At 38.5% G+C, this 23,749-nt stretch overlaps 6 protein-coding genes across 10 annotated transcripts; 3 read left to right on the top strand and 3 right to left on the bottom strand.

The window, feature by feature from the left end:
- The first annotated feature begins 725 nt into the window (after positions 1-725).
- Positions 726-4,867, top strand: LOC111461579 (hexokinase-1-like). Of its 4 annotated transcripts, none has more exons than XM_023105154.1 (10): positions 726-884; positions 1,157-1,422; positions 1,797-1,947; positions 2,028-2,210; positions 2,913-2,987; positions 3,104-3,259; positions 3,347-3,445; positions 3,536-3,666; positions 3,920-4,001; positions 4,158-4,867. In XM_023105154.1, exons 2-10 carry the CDS (start codon positions 1,232-1,234, stop codon positions 4,503-4,505), a joined length of 1,416 nt encoding a protein of 471 aa, XP_022960922.1. In that variant the 5' UTR covers positions 726-884; positions 1,157-1,231; the 3' UTR covers positions 4,506-4,867. The 4 variants fall into 4 exon arrangements, with proteins under 4 accessions (XP_022960922.1, XP_022960923.1, XP_022960921.1 ...); XM_023105155.1 differs by having other exon boundaries at positions 737-884; positions 1,160-1,422; XM_023105153.1 differs by having other exon boundaries at positions 737-884; positions 1,151-1,422.
- A 43-nt stretch (positions 4,868-4,910) lies between these two features.
- LOC111461580 (leucine-rich repeat receptor-like protein kinase TDR) lies at positions 4,911-6,361 on the bottom strand. Its single transcript, XM_023105156.1, has 2 exons — positions 5,767-6,361; positions 4,911-5,677 (listed from the first exon to the last, which is right to left on the bottom strand). Exons 1-2 carry the CDS (start codon positions 6,251-6,253, stop codon positions 5,325-5,327), a joined length of 840 nt encoding a protein of 279 aa, XP_022960924.1. The 5' UTR covers positions 6,254-6,361; the 3' UTR covers positions 4,911-5,324.
- On the bottom strand, positions 6,268-8,310 carry LOC111461332 (receptor-like protein kinase 5). The gene is made up of 3 exons (XM_023104830.1): positions 8,179-8,310; positions 6,346-8,071; positions 6,268-6,302 (listed from the first exon to the last, which is right to left on the bottom strand). The coding sequence occupies exons 1-3, from the start codon at positions 8,308-8,310 to the stop codon at positions 6,268-6,270; spliced, it is 1,893 nt and encodes a 630-aa protein (XP_022960598.1).
- Positions 8,311-11,199: 2,889 nt separating this feature from the next.
- LOC111461647 (mitochondrial import inner membrane translocase subunit TIM17-2-like) lies at positions 11,200-12,238 on the bottom strand. The gene has a single exon (XM_023105247.1). The coding sequence runs from the start codon at positions 12,133-12,135 to the stop codon at positions 11,455-11,457; it is 681 nt and encodes a 226-aa protein (XP_022961015.1). The 5' UTR covers positions 12,136-12,238; the 3' UTR covers positions 11,200-11,454.
- A 1,214-nt stretch (positions 12,239-13,452) lies between these two features.
- Positions 13,453-19,751, top strand: LOC111461602. Of its 2 annotated transcripts, XM_023105189.1 has the most exons (14): positions 13,457-13,892; positions 14,417-14,472; positions 14,582-14,756; positions 15,341-15,442; positions 15,616-15,687; positions 16,553-16,669; positions 16,757-16,834; positions 16,960-17,022; positions 17,101-17,197; positions 17,613-17,691; positions 17,772-17,983; positions 18,384-18,529; positions 18,787-18,909; positions 19,094-19,751. In XM_023105189.1, exons 1-14 carry the CDS (start codon positions 13,785-13,787, stop codon positions 19,253-19,255), a joined length of 1,590 nt encoding a protein of 529 aa, XP_022960957.1. In that variant the 5' UTR covers positions 13,457-13,784; the 3' UTR covers positions 19,256-19,751. The 2 variants fall into 2 exon arrangements, with proteins under 2 accessions (XP_022960956.1, XP_022960957.1); XM_023105188.1 differs by having other exon boundaries at positions 13,453-13,892; positions 16,960-17,197.
- Positions 19,752-20,154: 403 nt separating this feature from the next.
- Positions 20,155-22,389, top strand: LOC111461603 (senescence/dehydration-associated protein At4g35985, chloroplastic-like). The gene is made up of 4 exons (XM_023105190.1): positions 20,155-20,742; positions 20,813-20,931; positions 21,678-21,844; positions 21,946-22,389. The coding sequence occupies exons 1-4, from the start codon at positions 20,155-20,157 to the stop codon at positions 22,191-22,193; spliced, it is 1,122 nt and encodes a 373-aa protein (XP_022960958.1). The 3' UTR covers positions 22,194-22,389.
- The last annotated feature ends 1,360 nt before the right edge of the window (positions 22,390-23,749 follow it).

Below are 23,749 nucleotides of genomic sequence, written 5' to 3'. Positions count from 1 at the left end.
GTGAAGAGTCGTGTTTGTCTAACATGGTATTAGAGCATGCCCTAAACTTAGTCATGCTAATAGATTGGTAAATCCTCAAATGTCAAACAAATGACTGGAATGGAGCGTCCTCGAAGGCACAGTAAAAAATGACTAAGACTCAAAAGAAAAAGAAGTCAAGCTTCGATTAAGAGGAGGCGTACTTTGTTCAAGGGGAGTTGTTGGACGATGAAAATCTCACGTCGGCTAATTTAGACAATATCATACCATTGATCGCAGAAGTAAGAAAATCGAACCATTGAAAATTTCTATAAAAAAAAAACCGGTTTAATATCTGAAAATTAGTTTGGAATGTCTACCCACGGAAATGGATAAGAAAGAATCGAGTATATTAAGGAAATGGATAAGTAAGAATGGAGTATATTAAAATCATATTTGACGACGGTTTTATTTTTTTATCTGGTTTTTTTTAAAACGTATACTGGTTTTCTCTTAATTTTTTTAAAATTTTTATTTAATTTTAAAACACAAAACCCATGGTTTATAAAATTTTAATTAAAAAAAAAAAAGGTAATAATATATGTTTTATAATAATAAAATAATATATTTAATTGAATTAATTTTAGTAATAATTTTGGAGGGAGGAAACTGATAAGGACGAAGTTAACAGGCGGCAAGGAAGAAAAGTGGTACACGTGGGATTGCGAAGCTGAAATGCGTTCCCAAAAGCATATAAAAAGGTATCGGTGGAGGACAGGTCAGAAGCGTAATTGTGAGTCAAAGGTTGTCCAAATTCTGAAGCCCAACCACAAGGACGTGATTCTACAAATTCAAATTGAAAAATCAATTTCAATTTTCTCCGCTTCATGGATTCCACAGCAATGTGCGCGATAAATTTCCATTAGGTAAACACATCAATCCATTTCTAGTTTCCAATTTCCAATTCCATTCGATCTGGGAGCTTCCTTTTCCCTCTCTTTGATTCCGTTTCCCTTTTTGTTTTTCTTTTCATTCTCCATCGCTTCATTTTCACGCTTTCTCCAAACCAGAATGAATCTCTGATCACTGGAGAATTTCTTTCCGATCGGAGATCTCAGTTTTTCTAAATCGTCCGGCTATTTCTTGCGATTTTGACAGTCAATCTATCTAATCTACTCTTGTCTGTTTCGAGATGAAGAAGGTAATTGTGGGAACGGTTGTGGTCTGCGCCGCAGCTGTTTGCACGGCGGCGGCGTTGGTGGTGCGTCACCGGATGAAGAACTGTGGGAAGTGGACTAGAGCAATGAACATATTGAAGGAGTTTGAAGAGAAGTGTAAAACTTCAGTGGAAAAGCTGAAGCAAGTAGCAGATGCTATGACTGTGGAGATGCATGCTGGACTCGCATCTGAAGGCGGAAGTAAGCTCAAGATGCTTATTAGCTATGTTGATAATCTTCCCACTGGGTAATTTTTTCTACTTTGTCTCATCCTGTTTAAATTGGTAGAACTTTAATGAAGCGGCTGTGTTTTTTTTAGTGAACTTTAATGTGGAGGAGGCTTTGTTCTTATCTGTACTTGATTTCATGAAATTGAATGGTGAACTTTACAAGAATTCGTCCAAGAAAACTAGCAGTTCAACTAGTTGAGGGAGAAATTTCACTCATTCGGAGTACAACAGTGAAAGTTTCCCATTATTGTGTGGGAATGAGCATTTCAGCTATACTTAAACACACTAATTTTATCTCATTACTTGCTGTTGTTTGATGTAATAACCATCTTTCCCTGCTGCAAAAACTGAAGAGAATATAATCTCTCATTTTTCTTGTCAATCCTATTAGGGACGAGAAAGGGTTGTTCTATGCATTAGACCTTGGAGGGACAAACTTCCGTGTGTTGCGTGTACAATTGGGAGGAAAGGATGAACGTGTTGTTAGGCAAGAATTTGTCGAAGTTGCGATTCCTCCACATTTAATGACCGGATCTTCAGAGGTTAGTATTTTCATTAGCAAGTTTCATACGCTAAGACTCCAGATTTAAATTCTCAGAACTGAATGAAGAATGTTTTTCAGGCCTTATTTGGTTTTATAGCTGAAGCACTTGCAAAATTTGTTGAAGAAGAAGGTGATGGCTACCACCCAGTATCTGGTAGGCAAAGAGAGCTGGGTTTTACATTTTCTTTCCCAGTTAGGCAAACATCTATTGCCTCGGGGACACTTATCAAGTGGACAAAGGGATTCAACATCGAGGACACGGTTAGTACTTGTTACCTTGATATCTATCATCATTGTGTTGTTTAGTACAACCATGTCTTTCTATTTGTTTTGAAAAACGTTTCACTATATATATTTACCCCTAAAAATGGAATCAAATTATATGTGAAGAACATTATTAGACCTGAAAGCTATTGTTTATAACATTTAGGGAACTTGTGTTCTCTTCGTGCATCTTTCTCTTTATGTTGTGGAAAGACATCTAAGCTTTGGCGTAATTGTACAGGAAATTAACTAATAAGGTGGATGACTGTGTTTTGTTCTTACCATTAGGAATTTTAACTGCCTAAAAGAATCCTATCCAATCGAACTGTCGTTGGATTGATTGAAAAGAAAAAAACAGAAACAAATTACCTGATCTGTGGTAGAACTGAAATTCTTTGCAAGCTTCGTTAACTTTAAGATTTCTTTATGGAAAGTTGAAATGAAACTGAGAAGGTTTTAATCGATATCTGATTTGCAATTTGGGTGGAAGGATAAATTGCTTGAGACGGTCCTGTTGAAGTACTATTCCTTGTTCGTAATCTATGAATAATGCTTTCCTTTGCTAATGTAATGTACTATAAATTTTCAAGAACGCATGGTTGTCTGTAAATGTTATCACTGTACAATCTATCTAGTTTATGACTTCAAGTATGGTACATTTCTCATCCGTGGCATCTTTTCTGGATGATATTGATGTAGGTTGGGCAAGATGTGGTAGGAGAAATAACAAAGGCCATGGAAAAGATTGGATTGGATATGCGTGTGGCGGCTTTGGTATGTATATCTCCAAGATCTTTAAGACGCATTTGTTACAATTCTGTGATGTGAATTTTCCCCATGATTTTTTCCCCTCATTATGTTGGACATTCTAACTAGTGTATCTGGTTCAGGTGAATGATACAATAGGCACATTAGCTGGAGGCAGTTACTACAATGATAATGTTATTGCTGCCGTGATTCTGGGAACTGGAACAAATGCAGCATATGTGGAGCGGGCGCATGCAATTCCTAAATGGCAAGGCCTTCTACCTCAATCAGGAGAGATGGTTAGTAAGAGTAGTAGCTTTTGACCTGTGGTTCTATTCATTATATTTTACGTGTGTTCCATATTTAACGTTCTTTCAAACCGACAGGTTATTAACATGGAATGGGGTAACTTCCGGTCTTCTCACCTTCCGATCACCGAATATGATCAAGCTCTAGATTTGGAAAGTTTAAACCCGGGAGAACAGGTAAAGCTCCTCTTTTTCTTTAAGCTATTCTTCTCGTAGTCTTCATCATTGCAACTTGCCAAATTGGCTATCCTATCTTGTGACATGCAGATTTTCGAGAAGATGATATCTGGCATGTATCTAGGAGAAATAGTTCGCAGAGTTCTGTGTAGGATGGCTGAAGAAGCTGCCTTTTTTGGCGATGTTGTTCCGCCTAAACTCAAAAGGCCTTTCATTCTTAGGTATTGCTCTTTTACTCACTTGTAGTGGTCGTGCTATTTGACCGACCTTGTTCTCTTGTCTTAAATGAAAAACAAATGAACAGGAAAAAGAAAAACAAATTTCAGAATCAGTTAACTTGCTATATAAATCTACGCCATCTAGTTTGTTGCTTTTTTCATTACTTCATTTGCAAAATGGATGCATGTTGGTCTTTTGAAACAGATCTAAAGAACCCTTGATTGTTGTGTTAAATTATTGTTGATATTTATGCAGGACTCCAGACATGTCCGCCATGCATCATGATACATCTCCAGATCTGAGAGTTATTGGAAGCAAGCTGAATGACATTTTGGAGGTTCGCATTAAATTCCCTTCCTGGAGCCAATTGATCGCTACTCTTGGTCATTTGAGTTTTTTTCGATTCATGATGTGAAAGAAAAACAATTTTCTCTTAGTCGTTTCATTACGGAACGATCACCAAAACTCATGTAAATTTGTTATTTTGTGTCAGGTATCTAACAGCCCTCTCCCTATGAGAAAAATCATCTTTGAGCTATGTGACATTGTTGCCACTCGTGGTGCACGCCTATCGGCTGCTGGGATTTATGGGATCATCAAGAAATTGGGAAGGGATATCCCAAAAGATGGGGATAAGCAGAAATCTGTCATAGCTGTTGATGGTGGGTTATTTGAGCACTACACTAAATTTAGAAACTCAATGGAGAGTTCACTCAAGGAATTACTGGGAGACGAAGTTGCAGATAACTTTGTGATCGAGCACTCGAACGATGGCTCTGGCATTGGAGCAGCACTTCTCGCAGCATCTCACTCGCAGTATCTTGGGGTAGAGGAGTCCTGAAAACAGGAGTCCAAATCCAGCTAAGGTAGCTCAGAATAATGAAATAGTTCCAATCATTTGTTGTAAAAGAACTTGTATTCTTTGTCTTTACAGACTTGAGGTTATTTAGGCTCCTCGTTTCAATGACACTTAAGTCGTTAATTTTATGGTTTAGAGCATATCATCTCCAGCAATGGGTAAATTATGCGGTAAATTTGCCTGCTAACACTCCCAACATTTTGAAATGGCTCCCTCCATCCTCATGATGTTGGAGCGGATGTCAACGGCATTGGTGCACAAGTTACCTTTGGCTTTGATATGGTTAATAAATGGGGACGAGGGGTTTCCCTCCTCGCCATCGTCTCCGATGAAATCATCCTTCCCCGAGTTCCTTTGCCAATAAATTAGAACCATATGGTTCATCTGCAGGCTGTTGAAATCCTCCTTTTGAATTAGATTAATCCATCAATGGATGATAACTAGAATTGTCATCAAGCATACAAATAAAATAGTTCCTTTTTCATTGTTCTTTCTGGTTTCCATTTTATCTCATCATCAGTGTTCAATACTCATTTACTTGGAAGAACGGTTCTTTTGCGCTGAAAGCCGAAACCGTTTGGCCCTGCTTTAGCTGAACGACTTCTCTTTTATCATCATTGTGGTTCAGCTAAAATATACACGACAGGGATCGTTATTCGAAGTTTACAAACAAACCGTGTCGACCCGTCAACTCCATTGCCATTTGTGCTCGGAGCAGTGGCTCGAGTGCCGGGTCCTCTCCAGTCTCCACCACTGAAGAGAACCTTGACGGTTACATCTTTCAAGTAATCGTCATATCTCTCAGCGAGTCTGTACTTTTTGATCTGCATGGTTTTGAGGTGCCATGGTCCGGCTGCGGACCAAGATTTGCAGAGCCTGGTTCATGCTCGGCCGGCTGGTTGGCGCACTGGAAGTGCAGATCAGTCCTAGTTTGAACACACTGCACATTTCATCAAGATAACGTGTCTCCTTCACATCCTCATCCAATGCTTCGACTATTGCCTTGCCTTGTTTAATGAACTCCCAAGCCCACATAGCCAGAGACGAGTCTTCAACGCCGGTAAGAGCTTCCTTTCCGGTCACCAACTCTAGAAGTATAACTCCAAAGCTAAACACATCGATCTTCTCGTTAATTCTCGGTATCTGGGCATACTCTGCAGACATAATAGAACAAGCTTTTAGTTTTTCCTATCAATGTCTCATATCAAATTCTCTTGTAGATTGGAACAGGGAAGTCTCTTACCTGGAGCCATGTATCCGAAGGAGCCCGCGACAGCGGAGATTGAAGCTGGTTCCCCTTGCTTCACCAGCAACTTGGCTAAGCCAAAGTCTGCTATTTTGGCATTGAATTCTGAATCTAGTAAGATATTGCTGGACTTCAAGTCTCTGTGAATTACCGACGGGGAGCATTCATGGTGCATATAACAGAGGCCCTGTGCTACCCCCACTGCAATTTGAAATCTCATCGGCCAATTGAGGGCGACACCGCGAACAGCGCCCGACCCTGCAATTCTTGGCAGTGAGTTCTTATTGTGTAGCCATTTGTCCAGGCTTTGCTTCTCCATGTACTCGTAAACGAGCAGTCGTGAACTTTCACAGGAAACGCAGCAGAGGAGTTTGATTATATTGTTATGTCGAATCGAACTGAGAATCTCAACTTCCGCCATGAATTCTTTCTCAAGCTTGTGGTCTGACTTTCTGCTGTTCCATATTCTCTTCACGGCCACCATATCACCCAGATTATTCACTGGAATCCGGTAAACTTTCCCGGATCCACCGCTGCCGATCACGTTGTTCTCCGACAGCCCAGATAAAAGATTACCCTCCGAGAAATTCAGCCTCTGAAATGATGTCAATTTCCATTCAACATCTGCTTTGATTCCAGTTTTTGTATAGATTTTGATTATGTACAGAGCAGAAACTACAAAGAATATGGATATTATTACGCCCAAACATACGATCAGAGCAAGATGCTGCGATGAAATCTTTCGCAAATTCTGAGTTCTTAAACTGCAGCCGTCCAGATTTAAACAAAGACCCGGATTGTTCAAAAAGCTTCTTGCATAGATTTCATTTCCAAATGCAGGCGGGATTTTCCCAGACAGAAAATTTGAAGAGAGGTTGAGGAAATTCAAGTTCAAATTTCCCAGTTCGATCGGAATTGTTCCGGAAAGTCGATTCTCTGAGAGATCAAGATCATTAAGGCTTGGTAAATTGCAAAATTCGTCTGGAATTTTACCAGAGAGTCGATTTCGACTGAGTTTAAGGCTGTGCAATGATCTCCATGAAATGATGTTCCGTGGAAGCTCCCCTGTGAGTTGATTTCCATCGAGCGAAAGCTTGTTCATCTTTGAAAGGGCAGTGAGTTCTTCAGGAATTCGTCCTGACAATCGATTATTGCTTGCTTCAATCTCAGTCAAATTCCAAAATGAAGATAACTCCGATGGGATTTTCCCTGAAAATTTGTTGTTACTGATTTCTAATCTCGCGAGATTCTTGGAGATTCTCCGAGGGAGTTCATCCATGAAAGAATTGTCGTTCATCATTACAAATGTTAAATTCAGAGACGTCCATAAACCGACCGGAATTTTCCCGGAGAAGTTGTTCTTATGAACATCAATAATGAACAAGCTATCGCAACTCCCAAGAGATTCTGGTAATTCCCCACTAAGATTATTGTCGTAAGCAATCACTCCTTTGAGCTTACCGCCGGAGCAGAGGTGTTCCGGCAAGCTTCCGGTGAGCTTATTTGAACTCACCTGAAAACTTTCGAGGATCAAATTTCGCCCGAAATCTGGCGGTAATGTACCGTTTAAATTGTTGCTGAATAATCTGACATCTGTTAATAATGGAAGACGACCGATGCTTTCTGGGATTTCTCCACTTAACTGATTTGAACACAGAAGCAGAGCCGTCAGTTCTTGAAGATCACCGATGGCCGCCGGAATTCTTCCGGTCAGATTATTTTCCGATAGGTCGTATTCGATGATTTTCTTAGAATCAATCCGCTGAGGAATTTCACCTGATAGATTGTTCTTGTAGAGATAAACGATGCTGAGATTCTTCAATCTAAACAAACTGCTAGGAATTTCCCCAATCAAATGATTCTTCGACAAATCCAATCGCTCGAGGGCGGTCAAGTTTCCGATCCATTCTGGAATTTCACCGTTCACGTTTGATTCTGCCATCCACAAAAACGTCAATTTCTTCAATTGGGCGAAACTGGAAGGCAATTCAGCCGGTAGCAAATTTGAATTATAAGCCAACAGCAACTCTTCCAGATTCGATAAGTTGCCGATTTCAGATGGGTAAGTCCCATTGAATTGATTCATAAAAAGATGAAGGTACCGGAGTTCCGACAGCCGAGAAATGGCTGTCGGAATGTCACCGGAGAAGTTGTTTGCACCGAGATTAAGAAACTGGAGACGAGACAAGCGATCGACGTCATTGGGTATCGAGCCGACAAAGTAATTCTGCGAGAGGTCGAGGTAATTAAGGTTCGAGCAATTGTAAAGCGTGGTCGGAAAGCCGCCGGTGATGAAATTGTACTGAAGATCAATAAAGGTGAGATTTTTGAGGTCGCAAATGAAAGGGGGGAAAGTTCCGTTCAAATTATAGGAATGGAAAAGAAGGGCAGTGACGGAATTGTCAGTACACTGAACCTCCGGCCATGTACAATGAGAAGCATTGGAGGACGGCCAATGGTGAAGCGGCGGTTGGTTCTGCCAGAAGTGGTTGAGTCGGAGAAGAACAGAGTGTTCTTGTTCGTAGAGGTGGGAATTGACATGGTGGGAACAGAGGAGGAGGAGGAGGAAGAAGGAAATGGTTTCCAGAGAAGAAAAAGATGTTGTCATGTGGAGAAGATGATGAAAGGTCTTTGGAAGGTCTTTGGCTATGGCGGAAATGCTCATAATTTTCATGTGCTCCCAATGTGAACTCCAGTGTGTTGCTGCGATCCTACGCTCTGTTAAATTTTGACGAACATTTTGTTCTTCATCTACAAAATAGTTTATATAATATAATATATATATATACCTTAATTTTGAATGGAAATTATTGGTTATTCATTTTTTAAAAATATTCTTTAAATGCCTGTAAATATTTTTGGTGGGTTTTCAAAACCCTTTCTTTTTCAAGTTTTTTTTTTCCATAAAAAAATGGTATAATTTTATTAAAATTGTCTAAAAAATAAAAAATTAAATTAAATTTTAATTGATTGGAATTGTTAGAAGTAAAAAACCAAACAAAATTTTATTTATTTATATAAAATTCATATAGAATTTTCTGCAACACTAAATTATATGATTTTCAAGCAACTTATTTTCAGAATTTTTATACTTAAATAAGCATTAAAAAAAAACTTTTAATTAAAGGCTGTTGAAAAGTTTGAAGAGTCAAACTTAGAGAATGAGTCAACCCAACATGTTTATTATTCAAAGCTAAAAAACCAAGAAAATTAAATAAGAGATAGAAAAGGGTTAGAAAGTTCCCTTTCTTTCTCCCTTCCCTTTCACTTCACTATTCCTAATTTTATTTTATTTATTTTTTTGGTAATAAAAGTCCTTTCACATTCCAATATCTAATTTTATAATTCCTATTTACAATTTGCTCTTTCTTTATACTTACTTTTGCTTCCACTAACCTAATAATAATAAAAAATAAAAAAAATCATTTTTCGATATATCAACTTGGATTCATACGATAATATTTTTCCGATGATCGATGAAATAAAAAATTTATAGTTCCTCAAATGAATTTTGGTATTAATATTCATCTTCTTCAATTAGATATACATATTTTGAAATCAATAGTATTATTAATGGAGTATTTCAAGATTACATTAAAATGTGTAAAGTGTGGAAGATAAGGTAGAACCGTACATTGAGTGTACACAAAGTTGCACAAAATCAAAATTTGTACACACGAGAAAACTATTCAATATGTTATTTTACTACATATTTCTTTGCTTACTTAGCACTTGTTTCTACGGCTAAAATAAATATTTGAAAGTTTAGAGACTATGATATGAAAAATCTTAATATTTATCGATCAAATCAAGATAACTATAATATAATAGTTTAGACTCGAGCATTTAATAGTTTAGACTATAATATAATGCGTTAATTAATTAGGTGTGTTTTGGTTGTCTCATAGTTTTAAATTAAAAAAAAAAAAAAGAGAGAGAAAAAGATGAATTTTGCTTGGAACAAAAGACGAAAGTAGTCAAAAAGAAATTAAGGAAAAAGGGAGAAAGTTGGTGGGAAAGAGGGGCAAGCGGGTAGCACATGGTAGTTGACCGGCTGCCCTTCCATCGCTTCTTTCCCAATTGTTTTTATTAATAATCTTTTTGGAATTCTTTTTTCACACTTTCAATATAATATTTTCTACTTTTTACTCCATTATCATCAACCAACAATTTCCATCTTCACTTTATTTTAGTTATTATTATTTTCTTTTTATAAATTTTAATGGTACCATTTAATTCAACTAAATATATATTTTAATGTCATGCGTGGGATAATTTGGATCATTTTTCAATTTGTCTTGGTGTCACAGGGGCATAATGAGCAAGATTACTCTAATTTTTTAAAATTTAGTATCATTGGTTTTTCTTGACTAATGTATACTATAAAAAAAGAAAAGTGTAGGAAAAAAAGTTCTAAAAATAAAAATATGTAATTTCATAACCATACATGCTTGATTGAAATAAAAATAAAAGGGAAATTATATACGAAAATAAACATATGGTGACGTAAAAAATATGACATGAGTTTAAAGCACTTTGGAAGAGCAATCAAGTATGAGAGACTCAAAAGCTCAAGCAATGGATAGCAAGCCAAAACAAGACACCCGAACGGTGGAAAGGACGAAGAAAGAGACGTCGTTAAACCCTAAACCCTAAACCCTAAACCAATGAAAGAACCGACAGGCAGCAAAGTTGATAGGGACAAGGAAACCCAGTCTTTGAAACCTGTGGTTCAAGTTGAACTTCATGTTCTAAAGACCAAGATGATCTACACTACTGTCCATGGTTGGTTTGACTTCAGTATTTTCCCGAGAGAGAGTGAAAGATTTGGTCTTTTAGTTGGAATAGAAAACCCAGCAAGAACAAGGAAGCTAGAACTTAGAACAGGCAGGAATTACTGAAGGCCAACACTCTACCACTCTCATCCTATATTCAATTCAAGCCCATGCCCATGCCCTCACATTCTAACTACTACTACTACTACAGGATCAATTCATTCATTCAAACTTCAATGGATTGAATTCATTAAGCTGAATCAGCTGTTATGGAAAACTCAATGCCTCATAGTCTCCCTCATAGTCTCCTGTTGAAATTCGTCCTTTGTTTGATATATTACCTTTGTAATAACTACCCATTGCTAGCATATATTGGACTTTCTCTTTCAGGTTTCCTCTTAAGGTTTGTAAAGCGCATATATTTGGGAGAAGTTTCTACACCCTTATAAAGATTGCTTCGTTCCCCTCTCCAATCGATGTGAGATCTCACCGTTCACCCCGTTTAGGGCTAGCATTGGGATCTCACAACCTTCTAACACCATTTCAAAACTACCCGAGAATAGATACTATTTGGAATTTCAAATGGAAATTGGAGACTGAATTGTGTGGCAATAACCCAGAACAAAATTTTGGATTGCTATCAACTCTAAGCAAGGTCCCAAGTTTCCTTAGGAAAGGTAAATAGATTACAACCTGATACTTCTCAAAACATGCTTCTTTCCTTGTTATTTTCCCAGTTAACTTGGTAAAGGATCAATGGTGTTCTATAATCTTACTGTTACAGATCACTATTTCAGAACAACAAACAATGAAAGAACACTTGCCATTGCAATTTCAAGTCAGCGTGAATCGTAAACAGCCAATTCTAATACACTTTCCCTAATAAATCAAGTCTCAGAATAAAGAATATTTACTTGTACTCGAAATTCGGCACCGGCGGCGAATCAAAGCTCTCCAAAATCTTCGTGTCGCTCTCTCCACGACTTGCCTCTGAATCCTTTTTCTGTCCCCCACCGAACCATCCTCCGAACCACGATTCCGAACCCGCATTTGAAGATCCCGGACTTGCACCCGACGTTTGCGGTGTTGCTAGACCCGGAATCTGGTCCATAGGGTAACCAGGGACGCCGCCCATAGCACCGGCGTCGTCGATCATAATCGGAGCGTTCTGCGGTTGACTAAGCACCTTATTCAGCATGATCCCAGCCCCCTCGATCAGAGCCAATAGAACACCGCCGAACAAAGCCGAGCGGGCGGAGGCGCCGAAGCCCTGACGCATCTGGAGGAAGCCGCCAGTAGCGGCTCCGGCTATGATCGAGTTCCATGGATCTTCCTTCTGGCGGAGGTAAACCATGGAACAATCGAAGGTGGAGAACAATCCACCCCAAACAGCAAAGCTACCGCCAATACGAGGCGCATTCATACGGACGGCTTGAGAACCACCAAGAAGGCGAGCGCCTTTAGGCGAACTATAAACGCCTTTGAGAAAGTGAAATGCAGAGCCACCAACGGCACCCATACCAAATGCGCCGCCGATGTCATCGAGAATCCGATCTGGACAAGGCTCCCGAGAAGTCTCCGGCGTTCCCATGGAAGCTTGATCGGAAGGTTTTGTGGATTGATCAAGCCCAGCGTTTGCTCTTTCCGCGGGTGGGTGCTGTGGGAAATAGGTTTCCTTTCGCTTTGGTTAATGGAGCCGGTCCGGTTCGGGTCAGAACAATCAATCCTTACCCGAAAAATTACCACATTAATCATAATACCGATTATGGGCTTTCTTATTGATAGCCCCTTGGGCTTCTGAAGTCATTGGGCTTGAGCTTACTCCAGCCCATGGGCCTTATAAGTCCACTCCACAACAAATAATAAATCAAACATGGCCCACAGACAACTCATCTCTTGTCTTTTTCTTGCCTCACTGTTCTTATTACCCAATCACTTTTCAAAAAAAGGTTGAGACTTTTAATATATATATATATATATATATATAATTTTAATGCGATTGAACATTGATTTTAATATATATAATTGACATTAATGTGATGTGAACAAATTATTATTTATAAGAGCGTAGAAATCTTCTCCTAACAGACCATTTTTAAAGCCCTTAAGGAAAGCTTGAAAGGGAAAGCTCAAATAGGACAATATCTGCTAGTGGTGGATCTGAGCCGTTACAAATGGTATCGGCGCTAGACACTAGACAATGTGTCAGCCTTCTTGCTATTATCCGAAAGGGGATAGACATGAGGCGTTGTGCCAGTAAGGACGCTGGAGGAGGGGGTCCCACATCGATTGGAGAAAGAAACGAGTGCTAGCGAGGACGCTAGGCCCCGAAGGAGAGTAAATTGTGATGTCGACCACCATTTACGAGGGTGTGGAAATCTTTTTCTCGCAAAAGCATTTTAAAGCTCTGAGGGAAAGGGAAGGCCACAATATCTAGGGAATTTGGGCGGTTACAATTGATGACAATTATTTTTATTGATTTATGCGTTTATTGATGAATGAGGGCGTGCATAAATCAATAATGAATAAATAATAAAATGACATTAATAATTGAGGTGGAAGGATCAAGCAGGATTTGATAAGAGCACTCCGAAACTGGGGGGACAATTAGAGGAAAAAGGTTTGAAAATTAAAAAAGAAAAAAAGAAAAAAAAAAGCTGTAATAAAAGCGACAGCAGGAAAGGAATTGGAATAATAGATGCGGCATCTTTTTGTTATTATTTATTATTATTATTTGGTAATTAATTATGGTGACACGGTGGAAAGAGTTATTAAGTTTAAAAATAAAAATAAAAAAGAAAAGAGGAGATTATATAAGGTATGGTGGTTGGCTATGAACGCAATGAGCCGACCATAAGTAACGGTCTCTTGCTCGTTTTAACCTTCCGTTTTTTGTGAATATTTTTGTGTCATTCTGAAATTGGATTTGTGGTCAAGTGAGGCCCGCCCCGCTTCTTCCTATTATAAATTCTCGACGACTCACAATTCACTCCTTTTTCCCTTCTCCGTCTCTCTTTCCTTCTCTTCCTGTGTCATCTTCTTTCTCCATTTCTCCCCGTGTTTTTCTTTCCACGGAACGATTTTCGTCCATTGAGATCTGATTAATTCGGGAAGACGGAGAAAGGGATGCGCTTTTTTCTTCCTTTCTAGGGTTTCTTTTCTGCCTCGCCCTCCATTGCTTTGCAACTGCGTGTTGCTGCCGTCTGTCCGGGCTTTTTTTTTTATTTTTATTTTTTTTTAATGGACGGAGGGGGAGGAACTTTGCCTTCGATGGATGCTTTTGATTCCTTCCTCTTCTCTCTTAGCAATGCATTTTCTACTCCTCTTGCACTCTTCGTTCAGATCCAGGTTCGTTTCTCTTTTTTCAGATCCAGCTTTGTTTCCCTCTTCTCAAAATCAATATATTTTTGTAAAAAAAATCTGGGTTCAGCTATTTTGGTTTTTATGTTTTGCGCTCTCTGCTGGTTCTGTGTTACTAAGCCTTAAATGGGAAATTCGCGTTTCTTTCTAATACCTTTTTGAGCTGAGGTTTAGTTAGTTAGTTCTATTCTGGTTTTTGAATTTTCTAGTGGCTGAGTAGTAGTGTTTGTGAAAGGAAGAGTTTGAATGTATTTCCATTTCTTTCTTTCTTTTTTAGTGTTTGTTTAAGCTGGAAGTTGCTGTCATGTTGAAATTGCGTCTGGATTTGGAAATGTGCTTTGTAATTTGAAGATTTTTTTTTTTTGGCTGATCGGACTTCAAGCTAATGATAGTCATTCAACTTCTTTGATGCCTGATTCTCTCATTCACTGTAATATTATAGATATTTCAACGCGCTGAAGATTTTTCTATCATTTTACAGAAGCCTCATTTATTTGAATTTATTGTTATAGGGATGCGTTATCTGCCTAGTTCTTGCTTTTGGGTGGGCTTGTGCTGCTTATGTCAGGTACTCCTATAATCTGAACTCTCTGTGTGATCTATACTCCATCCGATGGCATATGAATGTCTAGCACCTGTTTAACTTATGAAGTGTTGTGCTTCCATTCCCCCTGCAGAAATAGAGAAATTAAACGTATAAAGGGAAGAGTTCGAGCTGGCAATAGCTTTGCTTTCATTTGCAATGACATCAGTGAACTCGAGCACTCCAATCAAGTCAATCTACCGAGGGTGACAGTTATTATGCCTTTAAAAGGCTTTGGAGAACATAATTTACACAATTGGAGAAGCCAGGTGAGTTTCTTTCTTTTTCCTTTTCGATGGTGGGCGGGGGATTGATGTTTTTTATGCACCTGAAAATTAAGGAAAAAACAAATTTTCCTTTCATGTTCGGTCCTTGAATAATTGCCAATGTTTCTCATACCTGAAATGTTCGGTCCTTGAATGATTGCCTACTTCAACTATTATATTTTTATCATATTTATCCTAATAGATAAAAAAAGAGGAAATCAAGTCAAAATTGTATTTGTTGCCACATTTTAAAGAAGCAATGTAACTTAATTTTATGGTTTCGAATGGGAATAAGATCTTACAATTGTATATTTCAAATTATATTATATTATATGTATTTCTACGGATAATTATATTTTGTACCAAAACAAAAAATAGGAATATTCCAGGTGGGGTACCTGACCTCATATATTAGATGATCTGCCCATGACTCGCATATCAGTATATTGCTTGTTTGAGATTTACTGAAAGTGTTCAAGTTTGGTACTCTATTCGGAAAGTACATTGTTCTAATTTAGTCCCTTTGCAAATTAAAACTGTTCCTAGGTGTTGTGTTGCCTTCTTCTCATTTATCAATGAATTTCCAGGTGACATCCCTTTATGGAGGTCCTTTAGAATTTCTTTTTGTGGTGGAAAGTACGGAGGACCCTGCTTACAATGCTGTATTGCGGTTGCTATCTGATTATAGGGTTTGTATGAATGCATTCTCTTTCACCAATTTTTTCCATTCATAGTTCTTGTTTTCACTTATAATGGTTCACGTAAAGCCTAGGGTTCAACAGTTTGCAGAACCTTTTTTCATTATCCCTTAGCTTGGCATTTATGTATGTTTCTTTCTTTATTTATTTTTTTCTTCTTACAGGATGATGTGGATGCTAGAATTCTTGTGGCTGGGCTAGCAACAACTTGCAGCCAGAAAATTCACAATCAATTGGTATGTGATAAATTTCTATTAATCTTGTTTTAGTACTTTCTGTCACAAATGCTGGGTTGGAGGATTTGGATATGATAATGTAAGTTCCATATGAAAGATGAAGGAATGGTAGGGAATTGGTTTGGAAGAAGCCTTTATTGGAGGGATGCAATGTATTAGTTACGAGAGAGTTCTAGATCTCTTGCCTGTCGAACATTCTACTAGTATTCATGGTATACTGAAGTTAATTGTTTCTAGTTGAACATATTTGGCAAACTAATTTGAAAACAGTTTTTCGCTTTTGTTTTCAAAACTATTCTAGTGCCACTGTACATTCAAGTTTGTATTCACAAGGTTGAAGTTTGAGTGGCAAGTGCTGATAAGAAGTTTAGGACACCGATCTACTTCCCACAAGTGGTAGAAGAAAGATACCAGGGAATGATAATGTTGAATTTTACAGATGAGAGAAGTAAGGTGGTGGGCTTGGTTAGGGCCTTTAGAGGGATGACATTTATGTGGAGAGACACACAGGATCTTGGATGTAAACGGTCTGGTTCTTTTGGCCATAAACGGTTATTTGTGGCTTGTTGCCCAGTGGAGTTAATTTGGAATAGTAAAAGGGGGAAGGGAAAGCTATTTGAGGGGATGCAAGTTATTGGTAGAGCTGGAGGGAGCGTCTATGGTTCTTGATAAAATTCTAACGTCAGGAAAGTTTTGTACTTTTCCTTCCACTTAACTAGTAGGCTGTACGCCGAAAAAAAAAAACACTCTAGTACGCTGTTTTGTTTTGTTTCATTACCAATTTGGCTATTTTTGTTCATTCTTTGTATGAGAGGGTATAATAATATATACTTATTAACATTGAGAAACTAATGCTTTTCTGCAGGTTGGGGTGGAGGAAATGCATAAAGATACGAAATATGTGTTATTTTTGGATGATGATGTTAGGTTACATCCTGGAACAATTGGAGCCCTCACAGCTGAAATGGAAAAAAATCCTGATGTATGTTACTTACTATCCATAATTTCTTGCGTGCATGTTCATATTTGGTCTACATATTGCTTTTATAACTCAATTTTATGTATGCAGATATTTATCCAAACTGGATACCCTCTTGATTTACCTTCGGGGAGTTTAGGGAGTTATTGCATCTATGAGTATCATATGGTATGATATGATATATTGTTTTTACACTTTCTAGAAGAAGAGAAATTCTTTTATGTGGAATTCCTTGGTCTGAAGTCTGGAAAAAAAACAATTCTTACTTTCATGTGTCAACGTCAACTTTACAGCCTTGTTCAATGGGCTTTGCTACTGGTGGAAAAACATTTTTTCTTTGGGGAGGTTGCATGATGGTAAGTTGGTTCTACATCTATGTAACTACTGTATGTGTAAGATATCAAGCTATCTTAACTTCATTCGACTTGTTACAGATGCATGCTGATGATTTTAGATATGACCGTTATGGAGTGGTCTCTGGACTTCGAGATGGTGGATACTCAGACGATATGACTCTAGCGGCTATAGCAGGTAACATACAGGCCATTCATCCTTATCAATAAATAAGGATATGTAGTGGGGGTGCTCTATAGCTTTTAGTGAAATAGAAGCACAATCTAATTAATCAATTCAAATATACTTTTGAGTCCTCAAGTTTGGAATTCTATTTGTAATATGGTACATAATACGACATCTTGGTGGATTTCTTACATACAAGATTCTTTTGCAACCACAGCCTCTTAATCATTATTAAAAGATTGGAAGGCTCTCATGGTTTCTTCGTGGGTGTCTCCTTGACCTCAACCCTTAGGCTGTCTTTGCTTCTATAGGAATATATTGACCTCGTCTCTCATAAATAATAAGAATAATAATAAATTCAATTAGCTTTCTATATTAGGTATCTCATGGCTGCTTTTCCGTTGCTACATGCTCTGTTTCTTTTCAGGTGCTCATAAGAGGCTTATTACATCACCTCCTGTTGCTATTTTTCCTCATCCTCTTGCTAGTGATCTAAACTTGGGAAGGTCTGATATCTATATTGACAAATACAGTCTGACAATCTTGTTTATTCACTTCCATGTTTTTGACCTCTTTGACATGGTAGGTATTGGAATTACTTGAGGAAACAAACATTTGTTTTGGAATCATACATATCACATGTTAACAAGATAATGAACCGAGCATTATTTACTTCTCACTGCTATCTGTCGTGGGGGTTTGTGGCACCATACTTTATGTCTATGATCCACGTTGCCGCAGCACTACGGTTCTATACTAAAGGGTACTCACTCGAGGAAGCAGGTTTTAGTTCTGTGGGTGAGCACACTGCTTTCCATTTTAGTTAGACTATCAGCATTACTTCATACCAAAACTGTTACTTGAGATCCTTGTTTGGGTTACATTTCATGCTTACTTTGCTCAATGCTGAATGCCAATATGGTGAATTGATGGTAGGGCTTCCGAAGTGAAGTCGGAATGATAAGAGGATGTTTAGGGCATTAAGTATCCAATATATAATTACTGATTATTGGTGGTTATTGATGCAGTTATTTATGGTCTATATAAAATGGCAGCTTGAGTTGTTGAGGAAGTGTACTTGTAAATATAATACGCGCATCAAATCCTTTTCTAAGAATGCTTGAGTTGGAGCTTTGTTTGTCTTGTGCAGTTTTCGGGTTGCCATACACAGCTAACTATTTTTTTTGTTCTTTCATAGGGATGTCAATGGTCTGCAGTCTTGCTGCATGCACCGTTATAGAACTCTTCTCAATGTGGAACTTGACACGGGTAGAAGTTCACTTATGCAACATTCTGTCCCCTGAGGCTCCCCAGCTCTCTCTTGCTTCCTACAACTGGGGATTGGTAAGCGTTTATAGCCTGTTATTTGGAGGATAGGAGGATATGCTTGGTAGACACAATTCACCTGGTTGCTTGATTTTACATCTTAAGGTTCAATTGATAATGTCATGCATGGGTTTTCATCTTAGTGTATAATATTTTGACGTTCTAATTTGTCTTGAAGTTGCAGTTGAAATATTATATCATGACATCTTTTGATTAGATCATCAAGCTATTAATTTAACATCATGATTAGTAAATATGCCATCCTTTTGTCGCAGGTATTCATTGCAATCTTGGTGGACAACTTTTTGTACACTATCTCTGCAATACGTTCTCATTTTTCTCAATCAATCAACTGGTCTGGCATTCGATATTACTTGAAAGATGGGAAGATAAACAAGGTAACTTGGCTAAGGCCTTATAGTTATATTTTATTTCAATGAACTGATGCTTAGTAAAATTGTCAAGAAATTTGCATGAACTATAGAGGCTGTAAATGATAGAGTAGTTTAATGGCCTGAGTAATAAAAAGTATTGTCAGCCAGTTATGATTACTGGATGAATAGTTGTTTTCATTCTCTGCAGATTGAAAGAAGTATACCAAAAGTTGATATGGGTCCAATTTATACGGACTTGGGAGGGAAGCATTTGTATGGAAAGAAAGGAATGGCTCCAAAGGTATCATTCCTGGGCTCCTTGGCCAAAACTTTGGCACAGTGGCGTCAACCTAAGAAATTCGATAGCTAGGATAGAGTTTGTTCACAAGAACTGCTAATTATTGATGATATGATGTGTTCCCATTTGGGGATCTCATGGGGAAGGGCCAATAGAGCAATATAGGTGAAAGAGTGGATTGAATAGCTTAGATTCTTTGGGACTACTCTGCCGCTCCATTTGTTGATTGTTCATTATTATATAGAGTTCTAGGCACTTCCTCTCATTCTTTTCTTTATTCCTGTTTCATCCATTTTATTCCCACCTCGCCAGGGTTTGATTAGGTAATTGGCAGTGATTTTTTCCCCCCCATGTGATTCTTGTAATTTCAATTATACAACCTTGTGATTTCCCCTCTTGTTTGCTATTTGAAATGATGTAACTCTGGTAGTGACAGTCTAGTGATTATTGTGTACCTCCTTGTGCCCTTGGTATTTATGATATTGTATTAAGTACTTAAGTAATACAAAGTTGCGATATTGTTCTTGACTTTATACTATATGAATAATACTATAGCTACTATTGGAAGTATATAGGCAACAAAGTTTGGAGGTAATTTGATTTCTACTGTTATTCTGAGTTTGAATTTAATATATTTCTTTTATCAAAGTCTATTCTTATCTCAGAAGATTTTCTGTGTCTTAACGCCTGTGATTGAAGGCATCAGACGTGAAAATAGCCTGTAAAGCTCTCATTATTCTCCACTGAAAGTCACTTTCTCTTCCTGCAAAAGTTATTCATCAAGAATAGAATAAAGTTACCCTGTAAGGATCAATTACACAACTTCTTCCAGACCTAATCTTTGGATTTCATTTATCTATTAGATTCCTTTATTATGATATAATCACACGTAAAGAACACAGTTCCATTATAAGAAAACTTAAGCAATTCCTTCTGCAATTAGCCTGAACTGTAGGCTAAAAGCTACCAAAATGGGCTGTTTCAGCTTTCGCCCTTCGAAATCTCCACCCCCCATGAAAGTCTCGCACCCCATCCAAGCTCCTCCTCAGGAAAACTCTGAACCCAAAAGGTTCAAACAAGAAGTCCTTTTACAGATACCAGGATGCAGAGCTCATCTGATGGATGGAGGAGAAGCTTTAGAACTCGCCAATGGAGAATTTAAAGTCGAAAGAATCATGGAGGACGACGTGTCTCTCGCTACGATCATAAAAGTCGGTGAGGATCTTCAGTGGCCTCTGACGAAAGATGAGCCTGTAGTGAAGCTTAACTCTTTGAACTATCTGTTTTCATTGCCAATGAAAGATGGAGATCCTCTCAGCTATGGGGTGACATTTCTGGAGCAGTGTAGCAGCAGTTTGAGCTTGCTGGACTTGTTTTTGAAGGACAATTCTTGCTTCTCTTCCTCGTCGTGTAATGCAAACAACAAGAGCATCATTAATTGGAAGGAGTATGCGCCGAAGATTGATGATTACAATAACATGTTGGCCAAGGCAATTGCAGAAGGCACTGGCCAGATCGTGCAGGGGATTTTCAAATGCAGCAACAGTTATGCCAATCAGGTATTATCAACAATGAATAACCCAGATTCAGATTGTTTCCTGTGCTAAGAAAAATTGATCAAATTAACAGGTAAACAAGGGAGGCCAAATGATTCTAAACAGTTCTCAAGCTGCTGCAGGTGCAGAAAGATCAGGAAGTTCTAGTGCCACCCAAACCAACAAAACTGCAATCAACAGAAGCTTGAAACGGTAAGTGTCATCCTGAGAACAAATCAAATCTCAAATCTTATTTGAATGTTATACTGTGAGATCCCATCGGCTGGAGAGGGGAATAAAGCATTCCTTATAAGGGTGTGAAAACCTCTCCCTAGTAAACGCATTTTAAAACTGAGGCTGATAGCAATACGTAACGAGTCAAAGTGGACAATATTTGTTAGCAGTGGACTTGAGTTGTTACAAATATAATCAAAGATAGACACCAGGCAGTGTGCCAACGAGTACGCTGGGCCCCAAAGAGGTTGGATTGTGAGATCCCACGTCGGTTGGAGAGGGGAATGAAGCATTCCTTATAAGGGTGTAGAAACCTCTCCCTAGTAGACACGTTTTAAAACTGTGAGGCTGACAGCGATATGTAACGGGCCAAAGCGGACAATATTTGTTAATGGTGGGCTTGGGTTGTTACAAATGGTATTAGAGTCAGACACCAGGCAGTGTGTCAACGAGGACGCTGGGCCTCCAAGGGGGACAAATTGTGAGATTCCATATCGGTTGGATAGGAGAATGAAGCATTCCTTTTAAGGGTGTGGAAACCTCTCCCTAATAGATGCGTTTTAAAATCATTGTGAGGATGAGACCGATACGTAACGGGCCAAAGCGGACGATATTTGATAGTGGTAGGCTTGGATTGTTACATATATTATGGTTGTCTGATAAGATTCCTGTTTCGAGTTTTTGAAAAACATAGCTTATTGGCATGTTCTTAACGAATGATATAGAGTAAGAAAGCTGTCAAAGACGACAGAGAAGCTGAGCAAATCCATGCTAGACATGGTTGGGGTAGCCTCAGGATCAGTAATGGGTCCTGTAATGAAATCCCAAGCAGGAAGGGCGTTCTTTTCCATGGTTCCGGGGCAGGTCCTGTTGGCATCATTAGACGCAGTCAGTAAGTCCCAAAACCAAACATGTTATACATTTGAGTTTTCCAAAGATAAAAAGTTGCAGAAGAAGAAGAAGATGATAATGAAAAATGTGGATGAATTGCAGACAAGATTCTGGACGCAGCAGAAGCAGCTGAAAAGCAAGCCCTTTTGGCGACCACGACTGCCACGACAAGAATGGTGTCAAACAGATTTGGGGAAAGTGCAGGGGAGGCAACTGGGGATGTGCTTGCCACTGCAGGGCACTGTGCTAACACTGCATGGAATGTGTTCAAGATTCGGAAAGCCATTAATCCAGCTTCCTCTGTCTCTGCTGGAGCTCTCAGGAATGCTGCAAAAACTAGAAGCTTTTAGCCACAAAACCAAAAAAATATCGTTTCAATCTCAATTTCATTTACAACTATGTTTTAGTTTCTTTTCAATGGATCCAGTGATTATAAAAGTCGTGACATATGAACCAACCACTTTAGATCGGTCTAGTACCCATTAAGGGTTAATGTAAATAATAAATGATTTCGAATAAATGGATTGAAGCTATGGTGATCACTTATCTAAAAAAACACTTAGGTTGGGATATGAACTTTTTTGGATTGGGTTGAATTCGAATAAATGAAAATTTTATGATAATTTGGATCCTAAGTTTTCTTTAAATAAGATTGGATTGAACTGAAACCACTAAAATTTATTATTCGAAAGAAAATATGTATCTATTTTCATATTCATTTTTTAATTATTTGAAAAGTAATTTCTTAAAATATAATTTGAACTTGAGAGGTAAAGGTTGAAAATAAATTAATAAAAAATTAAAAAAAAAAAAAACAAAATTTTGAATAAACCATGCCAACCACTCGAACGAACCTAGTCGAGGACACTTGAAACAGCTTGGTCTAACAGGAGCAAGATTCCAGTAGTGGAGGGCTGTGCTAAAGATGGAGCGACGAGGGTTCCCTGGTCAAGTCTCTTGTAGCAGACAGAGCGTGTCTATTAGTATTAGTTCAAACCACTTCAGCTGTGAGCATAGCAATGAGCCTTGGTGTAGCCGTGGCCTGGAAGCTCGCCATCGTTATCATAGCCGTCCAGCCACTCGCAATTCTTTGTTTACACAAACTTGATGAACGTGAAATATATCTGCAGGGGATGTGTTCGAGACTTTCTTCATCTTAGAAAGCATCGGGCAAGGTAATTGATTCCGATGTGGCCCTCGTCACCTAACACGCCGTGATCTTTTTAAACGCTACGGCCACAACATCCTCTTTGGGAAGCTCGACGCTTCTGAGATGGCGCTTGTGGGCGCCGCCAGAATCCACCAATGCCCATGAATTTATCGATTTTCCTTTCCAATCGTCAGGCTGCCATACGCTTTTTGTGTTTGTATTTCTTTATTTTGGTTGTGGTTTTCTTGATTATTAAAGAAGAGAAATATATTTGATTTGGAGTATTGTTATAGAAAAGAAAATACATGAATGGGTAGAAGAGTAGAAATAGCGAGCAATTGTGTTGCTGCACGAGGCAACCAGCGGTCTGGTTCTTATAATGGTGGGAAGGACGGCCCTGGTCGTAGCCGACTGGCTGAACACCATCAAGAACTCAAAATTCAAAGGGGATTCAGCAAGGATCCTGTGCACCACTCAAAAATCAAAGGGGTGCTTTCTTTAATCTTGCTAACCTCCGATTTCAGTCCTAACCCTCTAGAGTTTTTAGGCCATGCTTAAATTTTCAACGAGTTGGTTAGGTATTGTCTCTTTGAACTTTCCTTTTTCGACTTCCCTTCAAGATTCTTAAAACACTGCTAGAGAGAGATGGAAAGACTTCCCTTCAACGTTCTTAAAACTCGTCTGTTAAGTTCTTAAAAGAGGACTTTCCCTTTTGTACTTCTCTTTTGAGGTTCTTAAAAGGCAGAGGGAGATGGA

Source organism: Cucurbita moschata, unplaced genomic scaffold (assembly GCF_002738365.1).
Source record: "Cucurbita moschata cultivar Rifu unplaced genomic scaffold, Cmos_1.0 Cmo_Scf00025, whole genome shotgun sequence".
In the NCBI taxonomy this organism is placed as follows: Eukaryota; Viridiplantae; Streptophyta; class Magnoliopsida; order Cucurbitales; family Cucurbitaceae; genus Cucurbita; species Cucurbita moschata.
This window is presented reverse-complemented; position numbering and strand designations above follow the sequence as displayed.